Below are 25,035 nucleotides of genomic sequence, written 5' to 3'. Positions count from 1 at the left end.
ACGTGTTTTTTTTCATCACAAAAAACGACCGTCTGTACGCGGCATTACAGGCTTTCTTCTAACATTTCTCTGTATTTGAATCCATTCATCTTCCCATCAGCTCCGACCAGCTTCCCTGTTTCTGCTGAAGAAAAGCATCCCCACAACATGAAGCTGCCACCACCATGTTTCACGGTGGGAATGTTGTGTTCAGGGTGATGTGCAGTGTTATTTTTCCACCACACATAGCATTTTGTTTTTATGCCAAAAAGTTACATTTTGGTCTCATCTGACCAGAGCACCTTCTTCTACATATTTGCTGTGTCCCCCACATGGCTTCTCGCAAACTGCAAACTGGACTTCTTATGGCTTTCTTTCAACAATGGCTTTCTTCTCGCCACTCTTCCATGAAGGCCAGATTTGTGGAGTGTATAACAAATAGTTGTCCTGTGGACAGATTCTCCTACCTGAGATGTGGATCTCTGCAGCTCTTCCAGAGTTACCATGGGCCAGTTTAGGTGGGCGGCCATGTCTTGGTAGGTTTTCAGTTGTGCCATGCTCTTTCCATTTTCAGATGATGGATTGAACAGTGCTCCGTGAGATGTTCAAAGCTTGGGATATTTTTTAACAACCTAATGCCGCGTACACACGACTGTTTTTCGGGTTCTAAAAAGTTTTTAAGGGTCTAGAAGTTTTTAAGGGTCTTTTTTTTTCAACCTGACCATTAAAACGGCCTTGCCTACACACGATCGTGAAAAAAAAATGCTCTAGCAAAGCGTGGTGACGTACAACACGTACGACGGCACTATAAAGGGGAAGTTCCATGCGGATGACGCCACCCTTGGGGCTGATTTTGTGTTAGTAAAAGACGATTTGCGCTTTTCAGTCTGTTAAAACGTGATGAATGTGCTTACTCCATTGCGAACGGTAGTTTTACCAGAACGAGCGATCCTGTCTCATAACTGGCTCATGAGCATGCGCGTTTTTTTCACATCGTTAAAGCCCACACACAACCATTTTTTACAACCTTAAAAACGACAACGTTAAAAATGTAGAAAAAAAATTTGCCCATTTTTTAGATCGTGAAATATGCTCTGAAGCATACACACAATAGTTTTTAATGACATTAAAAAAAACGTAATTTTTTAGAACCCGAAAAACGTTTGTGTGTACGTGGCATAACCCTGCTTTAAACTTCTCCACAACTTTATCCCTGACCTGTCTGGTGTGTTTCTTAGCATTCATAAATGCTGTTTGTTCACTAAGGTTCTCTAACAAATCTCTCAGGGCTTCACAGAACAGCTGTACTAATACTGAGATTACATTATACACAAGTGTATGTATTAATTAGCAGACTTCTGAAGGCAATTGGTTCCACTAGATTTTAGTTAGGGGTATCGGAGTAAAGGGGGCTGAATACAAATGCACACCACACTTTAAAAAAATAAATAAAAATAGAAAACCATTTATCATTTTCCTTCCACTTCACAATTATGTATCACTTTGTGTTGGTCTATCACATAAAGTCCCAATAATTTACCTTTTTGGTTGTAACATGACAAAATGTGGGGGTGCACAGCGCGGCAATCGGTGATGTGGGGTGTCAGTCTGACACCCTGCATCTCCGATCTCGGTAAAGAGCCTCCGGCAGAGGCTCTTTACCACGTGATCAGTCGTGTCCAATTACGGCTGATCACGATGTAAATAGGAAGAGCCTTGATCGGCTCTTCCTCACTCGCGTCTGACAGACGCGAGTAGAGGAGAGCCGATCGGCGGCTCTCCTGATCGGGGGGTTCGCCCCCCCCTCGGATGCCAACACTGGACCACCAGGGAGTGCCCCTCGGTGCTCAATAGAGCAAAAATGGGCAAAACAAAAAAACAATAAAACATTTTTTTAAACTCAATCGATGCCAATCAGTGCCCACAATTGGGCACTGACTAGGAACATGGGCACTGACTGAAATGATGCCCAGCAATGCCATCAGTGCCACCCCTCAGTGTCCATCAGTGCCACCCAGTGTCCATCAGTGCCACCTATTGGTGCCCATCTATGCCCAGTGCCCATCTGTGCCACCCATAAGTACCCATAAGTGCCGCCTATGAGTGCCCAGTGCCGCCTATGAGTGCCCATCAGTGTCGCCTATGAGTGCCCATCAGTGCAGCATACCAGCGCCGCCTATCGGTGCCCATCAGTTCCGCCTCATCGGTGCCCATCAGTGCCACCTCATCGGTGCCCATCAGTGCCACCTCATCAGTGCCCATAATTGAAAACTTACTTTTTCCCCCAAAAATTAACAGAAAAAAAATAAAAACTTTTTTTCAAAAATTTCTGTCTTTTTTTAGTTGTTGCGCAAAAAATAAAAATCACTGAGGTGATCAAATCCCACCAAAATAAAGCTCTATTTGTGGGAACAAAATGATAAAAATTCCATTTGGGTACAGTGTAGCATGACCGCGCAATTGTCATTCAAAGTGCAACAGTGCTGAAAGCTGAAAATTGGCCTGGGCAGGAAGGTGCCTAAGTGCCCGGTATGGAAGTGGTTAATAACTCTGATTGCTAAAGAGTCCTGGATCATTTAGAGATCATTGGCGATGGTTTGTGTACACGATCTCCCAAAAAGACAATAGCACAACAGAAACTGATAGTGCAGAATTAATTGATCTCTAAAGCCTCATTCTGCCTGTGGTCTGTCTGGCTTCTGTCGGACAAGCATGCTGGAAAACCAGCAGCCGGCCGATTCCCGATCAGCGCTCTCAGCTAATGGCAGAGAAAGCTGATCGGGGTGATTTGGCGGTGGGGCCGCCCCCCCTTTGTCAGAACAAAACAGCTCAGAGGGGGGGGTCGCTGTACTAACTTTGGATGTTTAGTAGAGTGGATCCAACCAGAGCTGTCAGTTTTTTTTTTGGTTGAACGAAAAACAAATTGTAATGTGTACCAGGCATAAGCTTGTGTTGACCTCTTACAGATTGGGGTCAGTAGACTTGGTGAGTGGCGCAAATGACTCTCTCGCAGTGCTGAGATTTGCTGAATATTGTATATAAGGATTTCATATACGGTTCTTTTGCCAGCTGCTGATACTGGAAAATACTTTATACCAAGGCAGAGCGTTTTACTATTATTGTTCCCGACAGATTGCATCACATGTGTCATTTTTGATTTTGCCCGTAGTTACACTTTAACTATTAGTATGTTTGTTCAAGCTGTTGATTGGCCAGCTATACTCGGACTTTAGCTGACCTCTAATCCCCGTTTCTCAGTGCAGTCCGCTATTCTAGAACTACAGAAGGTGGAAAACGCTGACTGCATATGCACAGCCTCAGATTCCACATCTTTCAGAAGGTGAGGATACTGGAGGGGGGAGGGGGGGTGGAGTTCAGTATATGGTGAAATAGGGCATTCAGCTTCCCAATAGGAATGCCAACATCAGAGCTATTCAGTTCTTGCATTCAGTTTAAAGCTGAATTTCAGCTATGGCATTTTTTTTTTACGTACTTACAGTGGGCCAGCTTGGACCAATGTAACTATACATAATACCAGGGCCGATCCACCCTATAGGCTCACTATGCAAGCTGCTTAGGGCCCCGCAAAGCTGTGGAGGGCCCCCCAAATTACTAGAGGCCCCGTCTGGTGAGAAGTAATTTTCGGCCCCTCACCCCACTTCTCAACTCGCTGGCTGCATGGGAGAAGAGGTAAGAAGTCAGCACCCCCCCGCTTCTCAACTTTAATGTGACATGTCATTTTCGGCAGCCCCCCCCCCCCTACCATGACATGTAATTTGGCTTGGGGCCCCAGGAAGGTCAGGATCGGCACTGCATAATACCACACATGTGAAATCCCCTTACAAGCTGTAAATCACTGTAGTAGATACCACTAGTACTAGCTTCCCATTTCCATGCCAATCGGACTACCCTGCTGCATTGTGAACACAGGAGTTTGACCACTCGGCAAGGGCGCCATTCATAAATTTTATTGGACAAGGTGGAGATGTGGGTTGGTGATGTCTTGCTCTTTGCGTTGTCCAAAGAGGGAATGCCTTGCATTCACTCAGAAGAAGGGGTTGATTTACTTAAAGTGGTTGTAAAGGTTAATTTTTTTTTTTAAATAACAAACATGTCATGCTTACCTTCACTTTGCCCCGATCCTCCCGTTCTGGGGACCCACGTCGGCTCTCGCGGCTCCTCCCTGCAATAGCAAACCCCCTCTGAGAAGGGGGTTACCTTGCGGGCATGCTCCCGTGTCATACACTCGGCGTACATAGCTGCTGAGTGTTTGACTCCCCCCCCCCCCCCCCAGCAGCCATGTCATTGGATTTGATTGACAGCAGCGAGAGCCAATGGCTGCCCTGCTATCAATCTATCCAATCAATGGCGAGACTCCATGGGGAAGATGACACCGGGAACACGCCGAGCAGATAAACAACGGGGTGGCTGGGGTCCCGTGTTTGCCAGGTGTTTTTTCACCTTAAAGTGGAGTTCCCCCCAGGTATTTTTTTTTTTACCAACAAAAAAAAAAATAAAAAAAAAAATTATACTCACCAGAAAGGGCTGTTGCCATGCGGAAGTAGCTCTTCTGCCTCTTCCTCCACCACGGTGGTGGTCTTCTTCGTCCTGCTTTGCGGTTTCTTCTGGTGAATGGGGCGCGCTGCCTTCTGGGAACTGTGTGTTTTCCAGGAGGCAGCCGCCCATTCACAAAGCGGTGTGCGAGTCGCGCATGCGCAGTAGGAAACGGGCAGTGAAGCCTGTTTCCCTTAGTCAGGATGGAGGCGCCAGGACCGAGCGATCGCCATCGGGGGCCCATCATCGCTGGCACCTAGGACAGGTAAGTGTCTTTATTAAAAGTCAGCAGCTACACTGTTAGTAGCTGTTGACTTTAAAAAAAAAATTCCGGTTGGAATCCCGCTTTAATGCATGGGATGAATTGAAGTGAAAAAACACGAACCTTTACAACCCCTTTAAACTGTAAAGTGCAAAATCTGGTGCAGCTCTGCATAGAAACAACTTCCAGGGTATATTGCCAAAGCATAATTGAACAAGCTGAATCTAGAAGCTGATTGGCTGCCATGTACAGCTGCACCAGATTTTGCACTCTCTGGTTTTAGTTAGTCAACCCCAAAGTCTCCTCTGAGCCCAGGTTCACACTGGGTACGTTTTGCTTCGATTTGAGATGCGATTTCACATGTGAAATCGCATTTCAAATCAGCGGCATTTGCCGGCAATTGTCGTCAATGACACCGTCCTAATCGGTACGACGCCTGCGGCGCTGCACCGATTTCAAAAAGTAGTTCCTGTACTACTTTTTGCGATTTCTGGCCGCGATTTACATTGACATCTGTGCAGAAACCTGCACAGATGTCTCTTAAATCGCGGCCGAAATCGGGACTGCCGGCGGGAATGAAATCGTGCAAGTTCAGCTGAACTCGCACGGCTTCACTCCCGCAGCCCAGTGTGAACCTGACATTTGTGCTGAGTTTTCGACTTCCTGTGATCACAATGCAGCAGGGCAGATGCTCGTCATGGGACCTGGAAGCTAATGGAGATCACTGGGGTATTGGTGTCTACTGCAGTGATTTCCAGCTTCCATGGGGATCCCACAGGTATGGTATATGCATAATTACGTTGGTCCAAGGTGGACAATACCATACCATTCCATATCTGGAATATTCTTTAACAAGTTGTGAACACTTGGCATTCTACACATGCACATGAAAACGTGACCAGTCCTTCAGCCCCACTGCCCCCTCTCATTTGCTGGCAATTCCCTGATGTCAAAATGGCATGTGGGAGTTGCTGTGCAAATACGATAGTGTTGGATAGAAGCTGCCTAAAAACGAGTCATACGTTACAGAGTTTATATAAACATTGTTCAGCAACAAAGTAACATTGTTTAGAATCCAGATAAAGAGATACGAAATAATATGGGCCCATGGAAAATATGCTCCAATTCATAGAAAGTGTACAGGTGTGAGAGCTGAAGTGGTTAAAAGTGAAATGTTCTCATTGGCCGGAGCGTTCCTTTGTGTACAGATCAAAAACAATTACCAATGTGGCTCAGTGACTTAGCAAATGAATACAATTATTCCACCTTCAGACATGCGAAGACCTTCGCGGTGCGATCTCCCGCGCCGTAATTACCAATCCATCTCCCTGATCAAACAGAACTGCCGGGCTGTTAAATGCAGCTCGTAAATGTCACAATGTATCGGTATGTAATGTGTTCCTTCCCCGGACCGTCCCCCCGGTCCGCGCACATTCCCTCTCCGGCGCACCAAGCCGTGAATTTTTATTGACACGCGGAGTAAATTTTCGACGGGTCGGCGCTGGAGAGGGTACTAAACAGGGCTTGTTTATCGGGAAATTTATCTCCTAATATATTAGTTCATTCATTTTCCCCGACACGCTGGGGTTTTTTTTTCTTCTTTTTAGGCAAGGCCATAGAACGCAGCATCTGCTCGAATTTTTCCACCCATAAAATTAAGACATTTTGAGCTGTCGCAGTTTGTCACAACCCTAAAAAAAATATATATATATATTGATTTAAAAAGCAAATCTGTGCCTTGCATTGTATAGTGGCACAGTGTACGACACCGCCGGGCTTATACTGTAAAACACTGACTGCAATACACGTGGCAGCCAAAAAAGGTTGTTACAGAAATGATATCACCATTGGACATGTTTGTATATTTGCTGGATACTGTATTTTACACACAGAGGAGCCAGTCCATTCAAATTTCCGATTTTATAGATGGAGTCACCTCTCCGCTAGCTCTGAGCCCTAGTTCCTAGCCATAGGTGTGTGCAGCCTACTGCATTAGGGTGTGCACCCCAAAGTTCAAACACATATGCGTGTGTGTACATATGGGCAGTAGAGCAGTGGATGATGCCAGTAGGGCAGTGGGTGATGCCAGTAGGGCAGTGGACAATGCCAGTAGCGCAGTGGATGATGCCAGTAGGGCAGAGATTGGTGTTAGTTTTTTTTATTATAACTTTTGTCTCACTTTTGAGACAGGGAAAGGGACTGAGGACAGAGCTACCCCTGCCTCTTTCTCTTCATCCAAGCAGCAGGGGAAATCTGTACATTACAACATGATTAGGGTGTGCCCAGAAACACCTGGCACACCTTGTGCGCACGCCTATGTTCCTAGCTCCTCCCTGCTTAGTTTGGGGTGTTTTCAGTTCTCCTGAAAAAAATGTGTGAAGTTCATATTGGGTGGCCCCCCCAGAGATTACAGGTGGTTTATGTTAACTGGCATGTGCACCTACTAGACAAGTGAACAGGGTCCCTTTGTAGGGTGAGACCACATGCAGCTTGCATTCACCTTCCCTGGAAGCTTAATTTTTGATGGAGGGGGGAAGGCTTAAAGGGGTTGTAAGCCCTTGTGTTTTTTCACCTTAATGCATCCTATGGACCAGATGTGATGATTTTTTGGTAACAGGTTATTTTTTTTTTCCTAAAAGACCCCTAATGTCTTACCTACTCTCCAATAAAGTTAATTGACTACTAGCAGGGGAATGTGACACAGGGACCTGAAAGTGGCGTTTTACATGTCGCTTCTGGGTCAGTAAGAGCAGGGGGAGGATACCATGTTTTCTGGCATGCCTTACCTCTACCCAGCGCCCCCCCCCCCACCCCCCGGCGGCCATTACAGGGGTGTGTGGAAGCAATTGGGACCAGCTATCTATTTAGATATAAACACACGAGTGAGTGAGAAACTTATATAGCACAACACATGCGAACTGAATCGCCTCTGGGTGCTTGGTATCCATACCCTGGGCCCTCAGAAGAGATGGGTCTTGATCTTTCTCCTGAAGGCCAGGTGGTTTACCTCCAATTGGATAGTGGTTGGTAGAGCGTTCCATAGTCTGGGTCCTTGGACCGCAAATCTTCGTTCTCCTTTGGACTTGTATCTGGCTTTGGGTATCTGGAGTAGATTTTGGTTGGTGGATCGCAGAATGCGATTGGTGTTGTGAGCTTTTAGTTTCTCGCATAGATATTGGGGGGCATTTCCCAAAATACACTTATGCGTTAGACAGAGTGCTTTGAAAGTGATTCTGTCTTTTTCGGGCAACCAATGAAGGGATCTCAGTGAAGGTGAGATTGATTCCCATGTTTTTTTCCCAGTCACAAGTCGAGCGGCCGTATTTTGAACGACTTGCAGACGAGTGATTTGGTATTTTGGGAGTCCTAGATACAGGGCATTTGCATAGTCAAGTCTGGATTTGATGAGTGTCCCCACCACGACTACTATGTCTTTTTTTGGGATAAGGGGAGTGAGTCTGCGTAGAAGGCGCAGCAGATGGTGCATTTACTGGGGGTGTGTGTCAAATCCCCCGTTGCCTCTGTCGTCGTTTCTGAATCGGCCCTGGCTGACCAGGGAAAGCAAAATATAAGCAGGTTAAACTTCGCCTTTTAACATTTGCGCGGAGCATATTTTAGTTCTGATTTTGTCTTTTCTCTCGACGTCTCAGCTTTTGTTTTTCTGTAATGAATTGTGCAGGAATGATTTCATCCATATTTATACGCAGAACATCGCACTCCAGCCATTAGGAGTGACGTTGCTGACCCGCATGATTGCTGTCCGACATCGGACACAGCAGCAGGATGCTGCTGATTAAAGGACAGAGAAGCTGCAGCCTTTCCGAGACAAATAAAAGACATTTACCACGACATGTAATCTGCATACATTTCATCAACAGACTCTGTAAATAGAGCAGGAAATTTTTGTCCATAACCTTTCCTACTTTACTACTGGCTGATTTTTGTGATTTGGGATTGTCTGAGACCTTAACCACTTTCCCACCGGACCATTTGTCAGCCTTAAGACCAGAGGTGTTTTTACAATTTTCCACTGCGCTGCTTTAACTGGTAATTGCGCGGCCATACAATGTTGTACCCAATCAAAATTTGCGTCCTTTTTTCCCCACAAATAGAGCTTTCTTTTGATGGTATTTGATTGCCTCTGCGATTTTTAATGTTTGCGATATAAACGGAAAAAGAGCGAAAATTTTGAGAAAAAATTATATTTTCTACTTTTTGTTATAAGAAAAATCGAACAAACTCAATTTTAGTCATACATTTTGGCCAAAATGTATTCAGCCACATGTCTTTAGTAAAAAAAATGCCAATAAGCGTATATTTATTGGTTTGCGCAAAAGTTATAGCATCTACAAACTAGGGTACATTTTCTGGAATTTACACAGCTTTTATTTTATGACTGCCTATCTCAATTCTTGAGGTGCTAAAATAGCAGGGAAGTACAAAACCCCCCCAAATGACCCCATTTTGGAAAGTAGACACCCCAAGGAACCTGCTGAAAGGCATGTTGAGTCCATTGAATATTTTTTTTTTTTGTAACAAGTGATTGAATAATGACAAAAAAAAAAAAAAATTACAAAAAGTTGTCACTAAATGATATATTGCTCACACATGCCATAGTTATATGTGGAATTGCATCCCAAAATACATTCTCCTGCTTCTCCTGAGTACAGGGATACCACATGTGTGAGACTTTTTGGGAGCCCAACCACGTACGGGGCCCCGAAAATCAAGCACCGCCTTCAGGATTTCTAAGGGCGCAAATTTTTGATTTCACTTCTCACTACCTAAGACAGTTTTGAAGGCCATAAAATGCCCAAATAGCACAAAATCCCCCCAAATGACCCCATTTTGGAAAGTAGACACCCCAAGGAATCTGCTGAGGGGCATATTGAGCCCACTGAATATTTTTTTTTTTGTACCAAGTGATTGAATAATAAAAAAAAAAAAAAGAAAAAAGAAATTACAAAAAGTTGTAACTAAATGATATATTGCTCATACATGCCATGGTTATATGTGGAATTGCACCCCAAAATACATTCTGCTGCTTCTCCTGAGTACGGGGATACCACATGTGTGGGACTTTTTGCGAGTCTAGCCGCGTACGGGGCCCCGAAAACCAAGCATCGCCTTCAGGATTTCTAAGGGCGCAAATTTTTTATTTCACTCCTCACTACCTATCACAGTTTTGAAGGCCATAAAATGCCCAAATAGCACAAACCCACCCCAAATGACCCCATTTTGGAAAGTAGACACCCCAGGCTATTTGCTGAGAAGCATGTTGAGTCCATGGAATATTTAATATTTTGCCACAAGTTGCGGGAATATGACAATTTTTTTTTTTTTTGCACAAAGTTGTCACTAAATGATATATTGCTCACACATGCCATGGTTATATGTGGAATTACACCCCAAAATACATTCTGCAGCTTCTCCTGAGTACGGGGATACCACATGTGTGGGACTTTTTGGGAGTTTAGCCGCGTACGGGACCCCGAAAACCAAGCACGGCCTTCAGGATTTCTAAGGGCATACATTTTTGATTTCACTCCTCACTACCGATCACTACCTATCACAGTATTGAAGGCCATAAAAGGCCAAGATGGCACACAACCCCCCCAAATGACCCCATTTTGGAAAGTAGACACCCCAAGCTATTTTCTGAGAGGCATTTTGAGTTCATGGAATATTTTATATCTTGCCACCAGTTGCTGGAATATGACAAACTTTTTTTTTTTTTTTTGCACAAAGTTGTCACTAAATGATATATTGCTCACACATGCCATGGTTATATGTGGAATTGCACCCCAAAATACATTCTGCTGCTTCTCCTGAGTACGGGGATACCACATGTGTGGGACTTTTCGGGAGCCTAGCCGCGTACGGGGCCCCGAAAACCAAGCACCGCCTTCAGGATTTCTAAGGGCGCAAATTTTTGATTTCACTCCTCGCTGCCTATCACAGTTTCGGAGGCCATGGAATTCCCAGATGGCACACAACCCCCCCAAATGACCCCATTTTGGAAAGTAGACACCCCAAGCCATTTGCTGAGAGGCATGGTGAGTATTTTACAGCGCTCATTTATTTTTGAAAATGAAGAAAGATATATATATATTTTTTTTTCTTTTTTCAATTTTCAAATCTTTGTGACAAAAAGCAAGATCTGCAAAATACTCAACATACCTCTCAGCAAATAGCTTGGGGTGTCTACTTTCCAAAATGGGGTCATTTGGGGGGGTTTTGTGCCATCTGGGCATTCCATGGCCTCCGAAACTGTGATAGGTAGTGAGGAGTGAAATCAAAAATTTACACCCTTAGAAAGCCTGAAGGTGGTGATTGGTTTTTGGGGTCCCGTACGCGGCTAGGCTCCCAAAAAGTCTCACACATGTGGTATCCCCGTACTCAGGAGAAGCAGCAGAATGTATTTTGGGGTGCAATTCCACATATAACCATGGCATGTGTGAGAAATATATCATTTAGTGACAACTTTGTGCAAAAAAAAATAAAATAAAATAATAATAATTCTCTTTCCTACAACTTGTGTCAAAATATAAAATATTCCATGGACTCGAGATGCCTCTCAGCAAATAGCTTGGGGTGTCTACTTTCCAAAATGGGGTCATTTGGGGGGGTTTTGAACTGTCCTGGCATTTTATGAACAACATTTAGAAGCTTATGTCACACATTACCCACTCTTCTAACCACTTGAAGAAAAAGCCCTTTCTGACACTGTTTGTTTACATAAAAACATATTATTTTTTTGCAAGAAAGTTAAGTTGAACCCCCAAACATTATATATTATTTTAAAGCAAAGGCCCTACAGATTAAAATGGTGGGTGTTGCATTTTTTTTTACCACGCAGTATTTGCGCAGCGATTTTTCAAATGCATTTTTTTGGGCAAAAATACATATTTTTTTATTTTAATGCACTAAAACACACTATATTGCCCAAATGTTTGATGAAATAAAAAAGATGATCTTAGGCCGAGTACATAGATACCAAACACGACATGCTTTAAAATTGCGCACAAATGCGCAGTGGCGACAAACTACATACATTTTTAAAAGCCTTTAAAAGCCTCTACGGGTTACCACATTAGATTTACAGAGGAGGTCTACTGCTAAAATTACTGCCCTCGATCTGACCTTCGCGGTGATACCTCACATGCATGGTACAATTGCTGCTTACATATGACGCCAAACCGACGCTTGCGTTCGCCTTTGCGCAAGAGCAGGGGGGGACAGGGGTGCTTTTTTTTTTTTTTTTTTATTATTTAATTTGCTTTTTTAATTTTATTTTAAACTGTTCCTTACTTTTTTTATTATTTTTATAATTTTTATTGCCATCTTAGGGCATGTAAATATCCCCTATGATAGCAATAGTTAGTGACAGGTACTCTTTTTTGAAAAAATTGGGGTCTATTAGACCCTAGATCTCTCCTCTGCCCTTAAAGCATCTGACCACACCAAGATCGGTGTGATAAAATGTTTTCCCACTTTCCCAATGGCGCAGTTTATATCCAGGGAGGGGACATACCCTCCCACTGCTTGTAAAAGCAGTTTAGAGGCTAATTAGCCGCTAGGACTGCTTTTACATGAAAGCCGACCGCTGGCTGAAAAGAATGATACCAAGATGATACCTAAACCCGCAGGCATCATTCTGGTATAACCATTCAAAGTCCAGCAACATACCATACGTTGATGGTTCTTGTTGGACATGTATTGTAATCTTTTTTTTTTTTTTCATGCAGCCTGTTGGCTGAACGAAAAAAAGATTGATCGGTGGGTATGCCCACCATTAGAATACCTCCCTTCATCCACCCACTTCTAATGATGGGCATACACGCACCATTTATATATGCCGAAGCATGGGGGCATCCTCCCGCAAAAAAGTTATGCCGCTCACACACGTATGTACGCCGCATAAAAAGTTATGGCACATACACACGGTCAGACTTTTCCACGGGCAAGCTTCCGACGGAATTTCGACCGTATGTACGCGGCATTAGGAGCAAAATCGCTCCTCCGCCCCTAATGCCCCCATGCTTCGGCATATATGCTCTTTTTTTAACTGTGGTGGTGAAATCACCTCCCACAGTGTTGGAGTCGCGGCTTTATGTATCGTGGGAGCAAACGCTGTTGCTGTCACGCTAAATAAACCCGCGCTGCAACTGAATGGCGTACCTGCTAAGCAAATGATGGTTAACATTATAACAAAGTAACATTACATTTTAACAGTAAGATCTTACCATACCATACCTGCAAAGCAAATATCAAAAACAAAACAAAACATTTTTTAACGCAACCTGTGCCTAAAAAATATATATGCCGAAGCATGGGGGCATCCTCCCGCAAAAAAAGTTATGCCGCGTACACACGGTCGAACTTTTCCACGGGCAAGCCTCCGTCGGAATTTCGACCGTATGTACGCGGCATTAGGAGCAAAATCGCTCCTCCGCCCCTGCTGCCCCCATGCTTCGGCATATATGCTCTTTTTTTAACTGTGGTGGTGAAATCACCTCCTACAGCGTTGGAGTCGCGGCTTTATATATCGTGGGAGCAAACGCTGTTGCTGTCACGCTAAATAAATCCGCGATGCAACTGAATAGCGTACCTGCTAAGCAAATGATGGTTAACAATAAAACAAACATTACAGTATAACATACCATACCTGCAAAGCAAATACAATAAAACATTGTAAAAATAGAGAGAATAGATATAGAACAATAGTGAGTGGACAGTAGAGAGTGAACATAAGAGAACAATAAAGAGAGGAGAAAAATACAACCACAACTATTTTTGGATTTTTTATTTTATATTTTTTTTGTGTTTTTGTGTGTTTTTTTATTTTTTTTCTACTTTTTTTCACTTTTATGAAAACTATAAACTGAACGTTGCAGATTATGGTCTCTCAAAATGTGATGGCCATCACATATTTCGAGACCCTGTGTTGGTGTGCCTAGGACTGTGTGGTGCTGTACCCTACGCTAAAACTGAACTAGTGTGTGGTAGCGTTTAAAACATACACCAATGCAGAGACCAGGTTGGTCAGGACAGTCGGGACAATAAAAGCGGGTGTCAAGCCTAAATCCGAGTTTGGTGCAGACACGACATCTTTTTTGGGGGGCTCGTTGGGTAGGGGTACCAGCGAGGACAAAAGGAAAATGCCTCTCATACAGCCGGCTCACTGCATTTGCGTTGGGAAGGTGGGGCACAGCACCATCTGGAAACAGAAGGGCTTCGACGATCTCTTCCTGGAATTTTAGGAAGGATCCAGTCCGTCCTGAAGCTCTGTATAGCACATGAGCGTTCAGCAAAGCCAATTGAAACAAATACACTGACACTTTTTTGTACCAGCGTTTGGACCTCCGGGCAATTAGGTATGGCGCCAACAACTGGTCATTGAGGTCCACCCCTCCCATGTTAAGGTTGTACTCGTGGATACAGAGGGGTTTCTCCACAAAACCAGTCGCCGTAGGAATTTGGACTGCCGTGTCTGCGTGAAGCGAGGACAGAACGAAAACATTCCGTGAATCCCTCCACTTCACTGCTAACAAATTATTACAATGTAAGCAGGCTCTCTCCCCCCGACTAAGACGGGATTCTACAAGCCGTTGGGGGATGCCCCGGCGATTAGGTCGCACGGTGCCACATGCACCAATTCCATAATCAAAAAGGTGACTAAAAAGTGGCACGCTTGTGTAATAATTGTCCACGTACAAGTGGTACCCCTTTCCGAATAAGGGTGACACCAATTCCCACACTATCCTACCAGCGCTCCCTATGTAATCAGGGCAATTCTCCGGCTCTACGTGACTGTCTTTTCCCTCGTAAACCATAAAGCTAGATGTATAGCCTGTTGCCCTGTCACAGAGCTTATACAACTTGACCCCGTATCTGGCACGCTTGCTGGGAAGGTATTGTTTGAATGACAAGCGGCCAGAAAACGTAATCAGGGACTCATCAACGCAGACAACTTGTTGGGGATTATACAAGGCTGCAAACCGTTCGTTGAAGTGGTTTACGAGGGGCCGAATTTTGTAGAGCCGATCGAATTCAGGGTCTCCCCGAGGACGACAGAGTTCATTGTCACTAAAATGCATGAACCGCAAGATCTGCTCGTATCGTGTCCTGGCCATGGAGGCAGAGAAAATGGGCATATGGTGAACTGGGTGCGTGGACCAATACATCCGCCGCTCACTCTTTTTAGTAATGCCCATGATGAGGGAAAGGCCCAGAAAGATCTTAAATTCGGAAACCATAATTGGCTTCCAATCTCTGGCAAGGGACAGCTGGGGATTAGCGGCGAAGAATTGACCAGCGTACAAATTGCTTTGGTCCACAATAGATCTATAGAGATCTTCGGTGAAATACAGCGAATAAAAATCCAGTGACGTAAAATCAACTGTATTCACCTGAATTCCGGGTTGGCCAGTGAATGGGGGAAGTACGGGTGCTGCAGAAGTGGTGGGTACCCAATCAGGATTGGCGAATGCAGCAGGAAGGGCACTATGGGGACGGGCCTGTCTTTGTCGTCTTCTTCTTCTTGGTGGCAGCGGGACACTACTAGTGCTTGCCACCTCTCCAGCTTGAACTGCACTTATGGGACTCGCCACGTCACCAAGTGTTACTGCAGTGCTGGATATATGACCAGGATGTACTAGGCCGCTGGTGCTTGCCAGTTCACCAGAAGGAATAGCGGCGCTAGTACTTCTCTCCTCCATACGAGAGCCCTGCGGTTCTTGCACCTCAGCGACAGCAGAAGATCGGGGTCTGGTACGCCTGACCCTAGCAGGGACCACTCCGTCGTCAGAGCTATCTGTCAGGGAGCCACTGTCGTCTACAGGATCGTATTCTGAGCAAGAATTTGACAGATGCGTGACCTCCTCATCACTATCTGTCAGGCTCATAAACAAGTAGGCCTCTTCATCACTGTACCATCGATTTGCCATTTTGGGCTCTAAATTTAGGGGTACAGTGGTGAGATTCACAGGCAAAAAAGCACCTGACCTGTTAGCGACTGAGTCAAGCGCTACCAAAAAAACTGTTAGCGATCGCAGAGATCAGGCCTGACTCTGCGAACGCTGCAGTTATGTGTTTTTGTGTTTTGTGTCAGTGATCGATCGATCGATCGATACTGCACTTCGGTGGGTTGGGCTGGGCGAAGGGGCTAAACGCAGGTGCTAGCAGGTATCTGGGCTGATCCCGCTAACAATGCGTTTTTGGGAACCCTAAACTGCAGGGGACGCTAGTATAGATCTGATCAGATCAGGTATCGATCCGATCAGATACTATACCACTAAAGGGAGGCGTATGGTGCGTGCGTGGGTGTTAGCGCTACTGGCACTAATCTGACGCTGCCTGGGGCGACGCAGACCCTATCTGGCGCTAAAACCAAACTTTTATCACACGCCGGGCGATCAGGGGGTTAAAACTTTATTTCAAAAAATATGGCGGGTGCCCTGATGCTATAGAAAATAAACAAACTAAACTGCGTCACCTGTGACACTTATACTGTGATCACTGGTGACGGGGTAATGAAGGGGTTAAACCTTTATTGGGGGGGGGTTAGGGGGGGTCCCTAGACTTTTTATGGCCTAAGACTGATTACCTAAACACTTATTTTTGTCACTAATGACACTAGTACAGCGATCAAAAAAAAATCTGATCGCTGTACTGGGTGACACAGTGACAGGCAGTGAATGGGTTAATTTGGGGGGTGATCAGGGGGTGATCAGGGGATTAAATGTGTGCCTATGTGACCTGGTGTTAGAGTAGTGTTGTGCAACTCACGTTTCAGATGCTCTCTCCCTCTCGGTCTGGAACGGAAAGACCGACACGAGGGAGAGAGCAGTACTTCCCCTGCCAATGTTTACAAAACATTGCCAGGGGAAGACAACCATTGGTTAGTGTGATCACCAGGTCCAGGCCAGATTTTATTGGCCTGGACCTGGTGATTGATCAGTTCTGAAACGAATCTGATCATCGGGAACGGCGGGGAGGCGTGCGCGCGCGCCCCATCGCCGTTCACGCGCAGGACGTATAGCTACGGGCTTTCGCCTGGGAGAGCCGATCTGCCGCCGTATTATGACGGTGCGCGGTCGGCAAGTAGTTAAAGTAGCAGTAAAACCTAAACTAATGTCACTTTGGGGTCGATTTGCTAAAACTGGAGAGTGCAAAATCTGGTGCAGCTGTGCTTGGTAGCCAAACAGCTTCTAACTTCAGCTTGTTCAATTAAACTTTGACAAAAAAATCTGGAAGCTGATTGGTTCCTATGCAGAGCTGCACCAGATTTTGCACTCTCCGGTTTTAGTAAATCAACCCCCTAGGGTCCCAATTAAAAAATGGCTATAAGATTTAGTCAGAATAATGGGCCGGATTCAGCAATGATTAACGCCGGCGTATCTATAGATGCGCCGCGTAAATTCAATAATTTAAAGCTGCACCGGCGTATCTTCTTTCTGTATTCAGAAAGCAAGATACGCCGAAATTAGGCTAAGATCCGACTGGCGTAAGTCTCTTATGCCGTCGTATCTTAGGGTGCATATTTACGCTGGCCGCTAGGTGGCGCTTCCGTCGTTTCGGCGTAGAATATGCAAATGACCTAGATACGCCGATTCACAAACCTACGTGCGCCCGGCGGAATTTTTTACGTCGTTTGCGTAAGGCTTTTCCGGCGTAACGTTGCTCCTGCTTCTATGAGGCGTACGCAATGTTAAGTATGGACATCGTTCCCGCGTCAAATTTAGAATTTTTTACATCGTTTGCGTAAGTCATTCGCGAATAGGGCTTTGCGTAAATTACATCCACGTCGAAAGCATTGACGATTTGCGGCGGAATTTCGAGCATGCGCACTGGGATTCTTTCACGAACGACGCATGCGCCGTTCGTTAAAGACGTCATTTACGTGGGGTCATGTTTTATTTACATAAAACACGCCCACCTCTTGCAAATTTGAATTCGGCGCGCTTACGCCGGCTGATTTACGCTAGGCCACCGCAACTTACGGAGCAAGTGCTTTGTGAATACTGCACTTGCCCGTCTAAGTTGCGGCGGCGTAGCGTAAATAACATACGCTACGCCCGAACAAACTTACGGCGGGCTACTTGAATCTAGCCCAATGTGTGTTACAATATGGTTGCCACCATGTCTGGCTGGGTACAGATTTTTAATATGGATGCACCAATACCATGTATTTATTTTTAGTACTCGCCGTTAACAATTAGGCCCCTTTCACACTAGGCGGACTCTGTCTCAGTAGAGTCAGCCAGCTCAGCGGGCGATCTCTCCGCAGATCTTTGCTGAGCCAGTGGATGACAAGTCCCTCTCTGCTCACTGAGCGCGGGAGGGGCTTGTACATCGCCGCTGTCTCCTATGGAGAGATCTGATGAAAACGGACAGGAAATCGGATTGGGTTGGATGTGAGGGGACATGTCTTCGCTACCACATCTGATACTCCATAGAGATGTATGGAGCGGCCGTTTAGGTCCGCCGACAAATATGACAGGTGGACCTGAACAGTCTGACCGTGTGAAAGGGGCCTTACTGATACCTACCGCAACAGTTTTGTTTACTCTTCCTTCAGCTGTCCACAGTGGTACAAAGCATTGCATCTTTTTTTACAAATGTAGTGCTTTTTTTAAATGAGAAACGTGTAAATATATACTAAAGGTTTAAAAATATTAACGAACAAAGCAACCAAAAAAAAGTTTAAATTGGCCAACCAAAGGAACGCCCACAGCAGGCCGACAACACTCCTGTTAATTGCTTTGGTATATGTAGCCTGAGCAAAGCTGTGGGAGGGGCCCATCAGGCTCAATGCATAACAGGCTGCCTGCAGAAAACTACAGGAGGGGGTGGAGACAAGACCAGTCACCCTGCACAAGGAGAGAGAGCTGCAGTGACTGGTCTTTATTACAGAAAAGGTCTCCCACTGGATTACTGCACAGATCTGGAAGAAATACACTAAGCACACGAAGATTCAAGGAAGAATACACAGGACTCTTTGTATTTAGACAATATTTGCTTATCCCTGAGTTGCACATGATTGGGTATTCTTTGTAAAGTTTAATTTTGTTTAACCTTATTTGCTAAGCATACATTTACGGTATTTTGTAAAGTCAACCTGATCTACTTTAGTAAATTAACCTCACCATAATGTGTGTTAAAGAGGAAGTAAACCCTGATGGGTTTTACTTCCTCTTTTGCTCCCTGCAAAGCCTGCAAATGAAATCATAATGGGCTAGTATTCATCGCACACTAGCCTATTTAGTGACACTTACTTGCAAAAGAATCCAGCGATGTCCCCTGTGTAGGCAGCATCCATCTTCTGGCCCCTCTTCCTTCCGGGCCGCGGACTCCGGCTCTGTGATTCGCCGGAGCCGCGTGACATCACTCCTGTGCATGTGCACGGGAGCCGCCATTAATGGCACAGGCTAGGTAAGAAATGGCACTTCGCTTTGTTTCTTCACCGCGCATGCGCCGTTAACATTTTCGACAGACTAAAAGTGAAATATCTCCTAAATGGCGCACGTTTAAGAGCTATTTCCAGTACCTATAGGTAAGCCTTATTCTAGGCTTACCTATAGGTAGAAGTCACAAATAAAGGTTTACAACCACTTAAAGCATCAACTCAGTATGGAAAACGGCTTCCTAACCTGTATTAAAGTTACATATAGCATATGAAACGTGATGGTTTCTTATATTGAACAATTAAAGCTACTTTAAAATATTGTACCATGACGGTTTCCTATATTGTATAGCGTCACGTTTATAACTTGTGTTGCTTCTGTGTTTTCAGCTGGCACGATATCGGGGGAAGAGGTCCCGCTGGTGGCCCGGTCTAACATTAAAGAATATCGGGACAGTTTCTCATGTGAGAAGTTTAATTTCCGGAGTAATCCCAACATCACTTTCTATGTCTATGTTAGCAACTTCTCCTGGCCAATCAAAATCCAGGTCAGTCTCACGCTTTTCCCTACAGACTCTGTAAGAACTTATGGTGGGTGGTCTTATCACAATGACTCAGTGGGCCGTCTCCACCATGTTCTGCTGCACAGAAGGTTTGTTGCACATTTACCATTTCTTACAAAACACTGACTTGAAATGGGTTACGCATGCAAGACAAAAAATAGAAATTCCCAGCTCAACTCACCAACCAGTCTGATTACCACCCGAATGAACCTGTCTAAGAGTTAAAAACGGGGGTTTAGTTAGCACACATTTGCAAATGCATGTGTAAGCTGCAAGGTCTCTTCATAACACCCAGTATTATCTGCAGTCCTAACCGTTGTAAATTTATGAAAGTCTCCACAGTGGAAGTACATGCATTCTAATGGGTAGATAGGGGGAAGGTGGGCCTGGAGGTAGCCCAAGCCTCCCTAAAGGCACAGGTGCACACTGAACACCCAGCATATAGCACAATGGCAGCAAAGGTGTCCAGTGTGTCCCCTCACCAATACATTAGTAACAAACAAAATGGCCCCTGCCCCCACCTATAGCTGGCTTTCACAGCAAGGAGCACATGGAAGGGCAACGCATGCAAGATAAAATGAGAAAAATTCCCAGGTCAACTCACCAACCAGCCTGCTTACCAACCAAATTAACCTGTTTAATAGTATGCATTAAAAACAGGGGTTTAGTTAGCACACATCTGCAAGTGCATGCAGGGATTGGGCTACCTCTAGGCCCACCTGTCCCCCAGCTATCCATTAAAATGCATGTGCTTCCAATGTGGAGACTCTCATAAATGGGTAATGCAGGTAAGGGTGCAATGAAGTGGCCTTGCAACTAACACATGTGTTTTGCGAATGTGTGCTAACTAAACTCCTGTTTTTCGCATACTGTTAAACAGGTTAATTTGGGTGGTAAGCAGACTGGTTGGTGAGCTGAGCTGGGAATTTCTCTGGTTTTGTCTTTCATGCGTTGTCCTTCAATGTGCTCTTTGCTGTAAAAGCCAGTTACAGGTGGAGGCAGGGGGCCATTTTTTTTGTTGAAATGGGTTACTATTTATCGATTGTCTTAAAATGTATTTGGGTTCTGCTTACTTAATACTATCTTATCCCTAAATTGACACATTACATTATATTGGAGTCTATCCACACTTGAGTTTTGTTGGCGATGCACCTGCTCTATGTTCCCTCAAGAAGCGTATAATCAAAGTTTCCTATCTCACATGTGCAAACATTGTTTTGGTTGAACAAAAATAACCCTAATTATTTAATGGTGGTACATTCAGCCTATAGTGTGACACAGCGCATAAATACACTACATTACTCAGCAGTATGGTGCCTAACGTGATGTGCAGAGTAAAGTTTTCTGAACCATCATGCCATGCATGATTTGGCTTTACCTGGGAGTATTGTGGCCCCTAAGGTATCACCATATACCTAGTGTCCCACTGAAGGTCCCAGAGAAAAGTAAGTCTGCAGGTGTTGGAGGTCCCCCACAAAAGGGTCTTTCCTTAACCTGCAAATGACTATCGACTTACCTGTCCAGAAGCCATTTGCATTGAGGATCTGGACCTGGTCCTTCAGCAAGGTGCAGAATCGCTGGAGGTAGGTGGCAGTGTCCTTCCAATGTGTGGGTTCTGCATGGATACCGTCACCCGCCTTTTCTCCCACTGAATGGGAGACTTCACAACAAAGCTGCAGAAAGAGAAATTGGGACCAGCAGTCTTCACTCTCTACCAATATCTCCTGCAGACCTGTAATGATACAAAGGTTATTTAAAATATACCACGTATGAAGGTCTGCTCTGACACTGTCTCTGCCTTGCTGAACCCCTGGTCATCATCTTCCCGAAGACTTGAGGGGTCATGTCGGGGACTGGCCATCCACCTCTTTCAACTTCATCTCGATGGTCTGCTTCATCCAGGCCTCCAAGGAAGGGAGCTCTTCTGCGGATTCTGTGCACATCGGAAACAGGATTTCATGGCAAAGACTGATGGGTCAAGGAAAATTACCACCAAACGGGTTTGGTTCTTTTGTAGTTTTATTAGGATTTTTTGGTGGTGGGTGACTGATATTTTCGCTATTAAATTTTTGTTGAAGTTTTCTTACCTTCTGGCACTTCACCAGCTGGAACCCGTGGAAACGAACGCTACCCCCATGAAAAGGGAAACGTCAGCTTCTCCCCTCCTTCCTATAAGACCGCACACCAGGAGTGAGCAGCCAATAGGCAGGCCTATCTTGTTATGTGTGTGTGTGGGGGGGGGGGGCTTTAAACTGTAGTGGGAGAACAGGTTGACTGGGATCAATAAAACATGTCATCTTGTTCTGGGTGACTTATGCCTCATACACACGAGCGGTTTTCCTGACGGGAAAAAAAGGATGGTTTTTCTGACGGAATCCCGCTCAAGCCCGCCTTGCATACACACGGTCACACCAAAGTTCGGTGAACTTTTGACTGCCAAGAACGTGGTGATGTAAAAGACTACAACGAGCCGAGAAAATTAAGTTCTATGCTTCTGAGCATGCGTCGATTTGTTTCTGAGCATTTTGCACATTGGAAAAAAGAGAACCTGCTCTCTATATTTTTCCAGCAGTTTTTCTGTTGGTGTCACGGACGTACTTACCGAGACCAAGATGCTGAGGGCGGCTCACCTTTGCGACCTGCCGCAATCCGCCCCCAGGTACCGGCAGTGAAGCTGAAGATTAGATATGTTTAGATAGTGGTTTGAGCTGAAGGTAGTTCACTGGCGACAACAGTGGATCAGGCAACAACAGTCCGGGTTCACAGAGCACCTAGTCAGGGACAAGGACAGGAGGCAGGTCCGGGGTGCAAGCCGGAAGGTCAAGGGTTGGAGGAGGCAGAGAATCCAAAGGTACAGGCCAGAGGTCAGGGGCAGTAGACAGCAGCAATCCAGGGACGCAAGCCAGGGGTCAGGTTCAGGAGAGAGAACAGAGTCGTGAGGAAATCCGGGTCAAACAAGGCAGGTACAGCAACAGGAAGCATAGCAGGAGCTGATGACAAACCAGCAACCTGTCAAAGGACAGGAGCTGGTTTAAATAGGCCGGTCAGGCCTCTGGTTCTGGGGAGACTGCGTGCGTGCCCGTGCACGCGACACGCCGCCGGACGGCACATGCGCGAAACGCGCACAGGCATGCGCGGTAGTGCTGTTCTGCCGCGCATGTGCGCTATTCTGCGTCCGGCTAGGTTGGCTCCCTGACAATTGGATTCCCGACCAAAAGCTCTCATCTGACTTTTTCCAACGGGAAAAACGATTGTGTGTACAGGGCATTAGCTTAGCAACCTAAACCTGCAACTGAATTATCACTTTTTAGATGGAGTATTGTATAGGTATGAGGGTTGCTAATTACATTCTGGTGTGTTGGGGCCTCTTTGTGTTCTGTTACATTTGTATCGGAGTCCTTCCTTTCCACCGATTCTCCGCATATCCACCAGTAATTTTCTCTTGCTGCCATATTACCTGTGCAATCTGAATTTATTTTACATAATTTATGGAATTCCTCGCTGTGAGTCCTCAGAGACATTAATGAGACACATCTAGTCATTGGTTGGATGAGCTCCAATACAAGCACAGTGTGGCGAAGCCTCCTCTGTGGCTAGTTCATCAGTTCCTCGTCACTGTCAGTGTCGGCAGAGCCGGGAGGGTTCCTGGCTGCTGTCCTTGTTCGTGGTTCCACCTCACCGATTTTTCTGTTGTTTTACTGGAATCCCCCAATGTGCGGAGGGGAAAATACTTTATCCTTGTTGAGGATTATTAAGTGTCGGCCTGTTAGTAATTATCTGAGCGGCTTGAAAAGAGTCTGAGAGTAAAGGGGATGCTGAAAGGATGGAATCTCAAGAGAAGGAAAATGAAAAATAAATACATTTTGGATGGTTTTAAACTTTTCATATTTCAATCCTTGTGTTAATACAAAAATGTGGATGTCACGATACTGCCTTAAATGGTGAAACAACATGGAGCTCAAGATTGAGAACACGTTGCCACGTCTAAGCTGAGCCCCCTGCTGCAGTCTCTGCTGTGCAATCCAGTAACCGCTATGTCTCCTGGATCACCCTATGACCCCACAGCACCCTGAGCATCCTGTGTCACCCTATGTGCCCATTGACTCCAGAGCACCCTGGGCATCCCGTGTCACACTGCTAGCCCAGAGACTCTAGACCATCCTGATTATCCTGTGTCAGCATGTGAGCCCAGGGAATCTAGAACACCCTGAGCATCCTATGTCACCCTTTGACCCCTATGACTCCTACCCTGAGCATTTTGTGTCGCTTGGTGACCCCAGTGACTTTGAAGTACCCTGAGAATCCTGTTGTCACCCCATGAGCCAAGTGACCCCAGAGCACCCTAAGTATCCTGTGTCATGGCAAGAGCCCAGTGACTGCAGAGCACCCTGAGTATTCTGTGTCATTCCATGAGCGCAATGGCTCCAAAGCCCCCCTGAGCATCCTGTGACTCCATGTCACTGGGAGCTTCTGTATTGGACCTCATCCAACCATATGACACCAGTGATTTCAGGGCATCCTAAACATCAGTTGTTATCCCATAACTTTAGTGACTGTAGAGCACCCTGAGTATCCTGTGTCACCCCATGACCCCTGTGGCCCCATCATATATCACCCAGAGACCCCTGTGCACTTGTGTCTCCATATACCCTCTAGTACACTCCTGTTATCTTCGGGACAGACTCTACCCCTGTGGATATGGACCCCTGTCCATGACGGTAGTGTTCAGAATCATGTTATATCATTTAAATGATTGCTTCATCTCTGAGCTGGCAGCTCGCAGGAAGTAGGTGGTGACCCCTAGATGATGATGTCTGAACAAACCAAACATGGCTCTGTCCTACAGACAAAGGCATGGTCATGGGGAATACCACCATTTATGTGCGCAGTAAAAAATACCTGGAAGGGTTACACTGACACATTACTGAACATGTATGAAGTTTTTGGCATTGCCATTGCAGCTGGGGTACAAGAGAAAAACGCCAGGCCAGAATTTAGGGAGCTAATTTTCTGGCAGCATAGTTGCTAAGTGGTTATTACTTCTGCCTGGCAGCACTAGAGCCATCGATAAAAATCCTAACCATGGCACTACCCAGGGCCGATCCAAAGGTCACAGCCGCCTGGGTGCAGAAATATTTCTGGCGCCCCCACATGGGCATCGTCATTTTACTAACTCCTCCCCTTTACAAATGTTTCCATGGCAATGACTCAACCACAGAGATGCTCCCCCACAAAGTCTTTGTTAACCTGGGATCCTTACATGATCTCTT

At 45.4% G+C, this 25,035-nt stretch overlaps 1 protein-coding gene across 1 annotated transcript in view; it reads left to right on the top strand.

Annotated features, from left to right (window-relative positions):
- The window catches only part of ATRNL1 (attractin like 1), an 859,416-nt gene that overhangs the window by 480,663 nt on the left and 353,718 nt on the right, over window positions 1-25,035 (top strand). The window contains exon 24 of the mRNA XM_040361535.1: window positions 19,593-19,750. Coding sequence (XP_040217469.1) covers window positions 19,593-19,750 — 158 coding nt within the window. The remainder of the gene's footprint in view (window positions 1-19,592; window positions 19,751-25,035) is intronic.

This window comes from Rana temporaria, chromosome 8 (assembly GCF_905171775.1).
Source record: "Rana temporaria chromosome 8, aRanTem1.1, whole genome shotgun sequence".
Taxonomy (NCBI): Eukaryota; Metazoa; Chordata; class Amphibia; order Anura; family Ranidae; genus Rana; species Rana temporaria.
The sequence above is the reverse complement of the archived record's forward strand: the minus strand, read 5'-3'. Positions and strand labels throughout refer to the sequence as shown.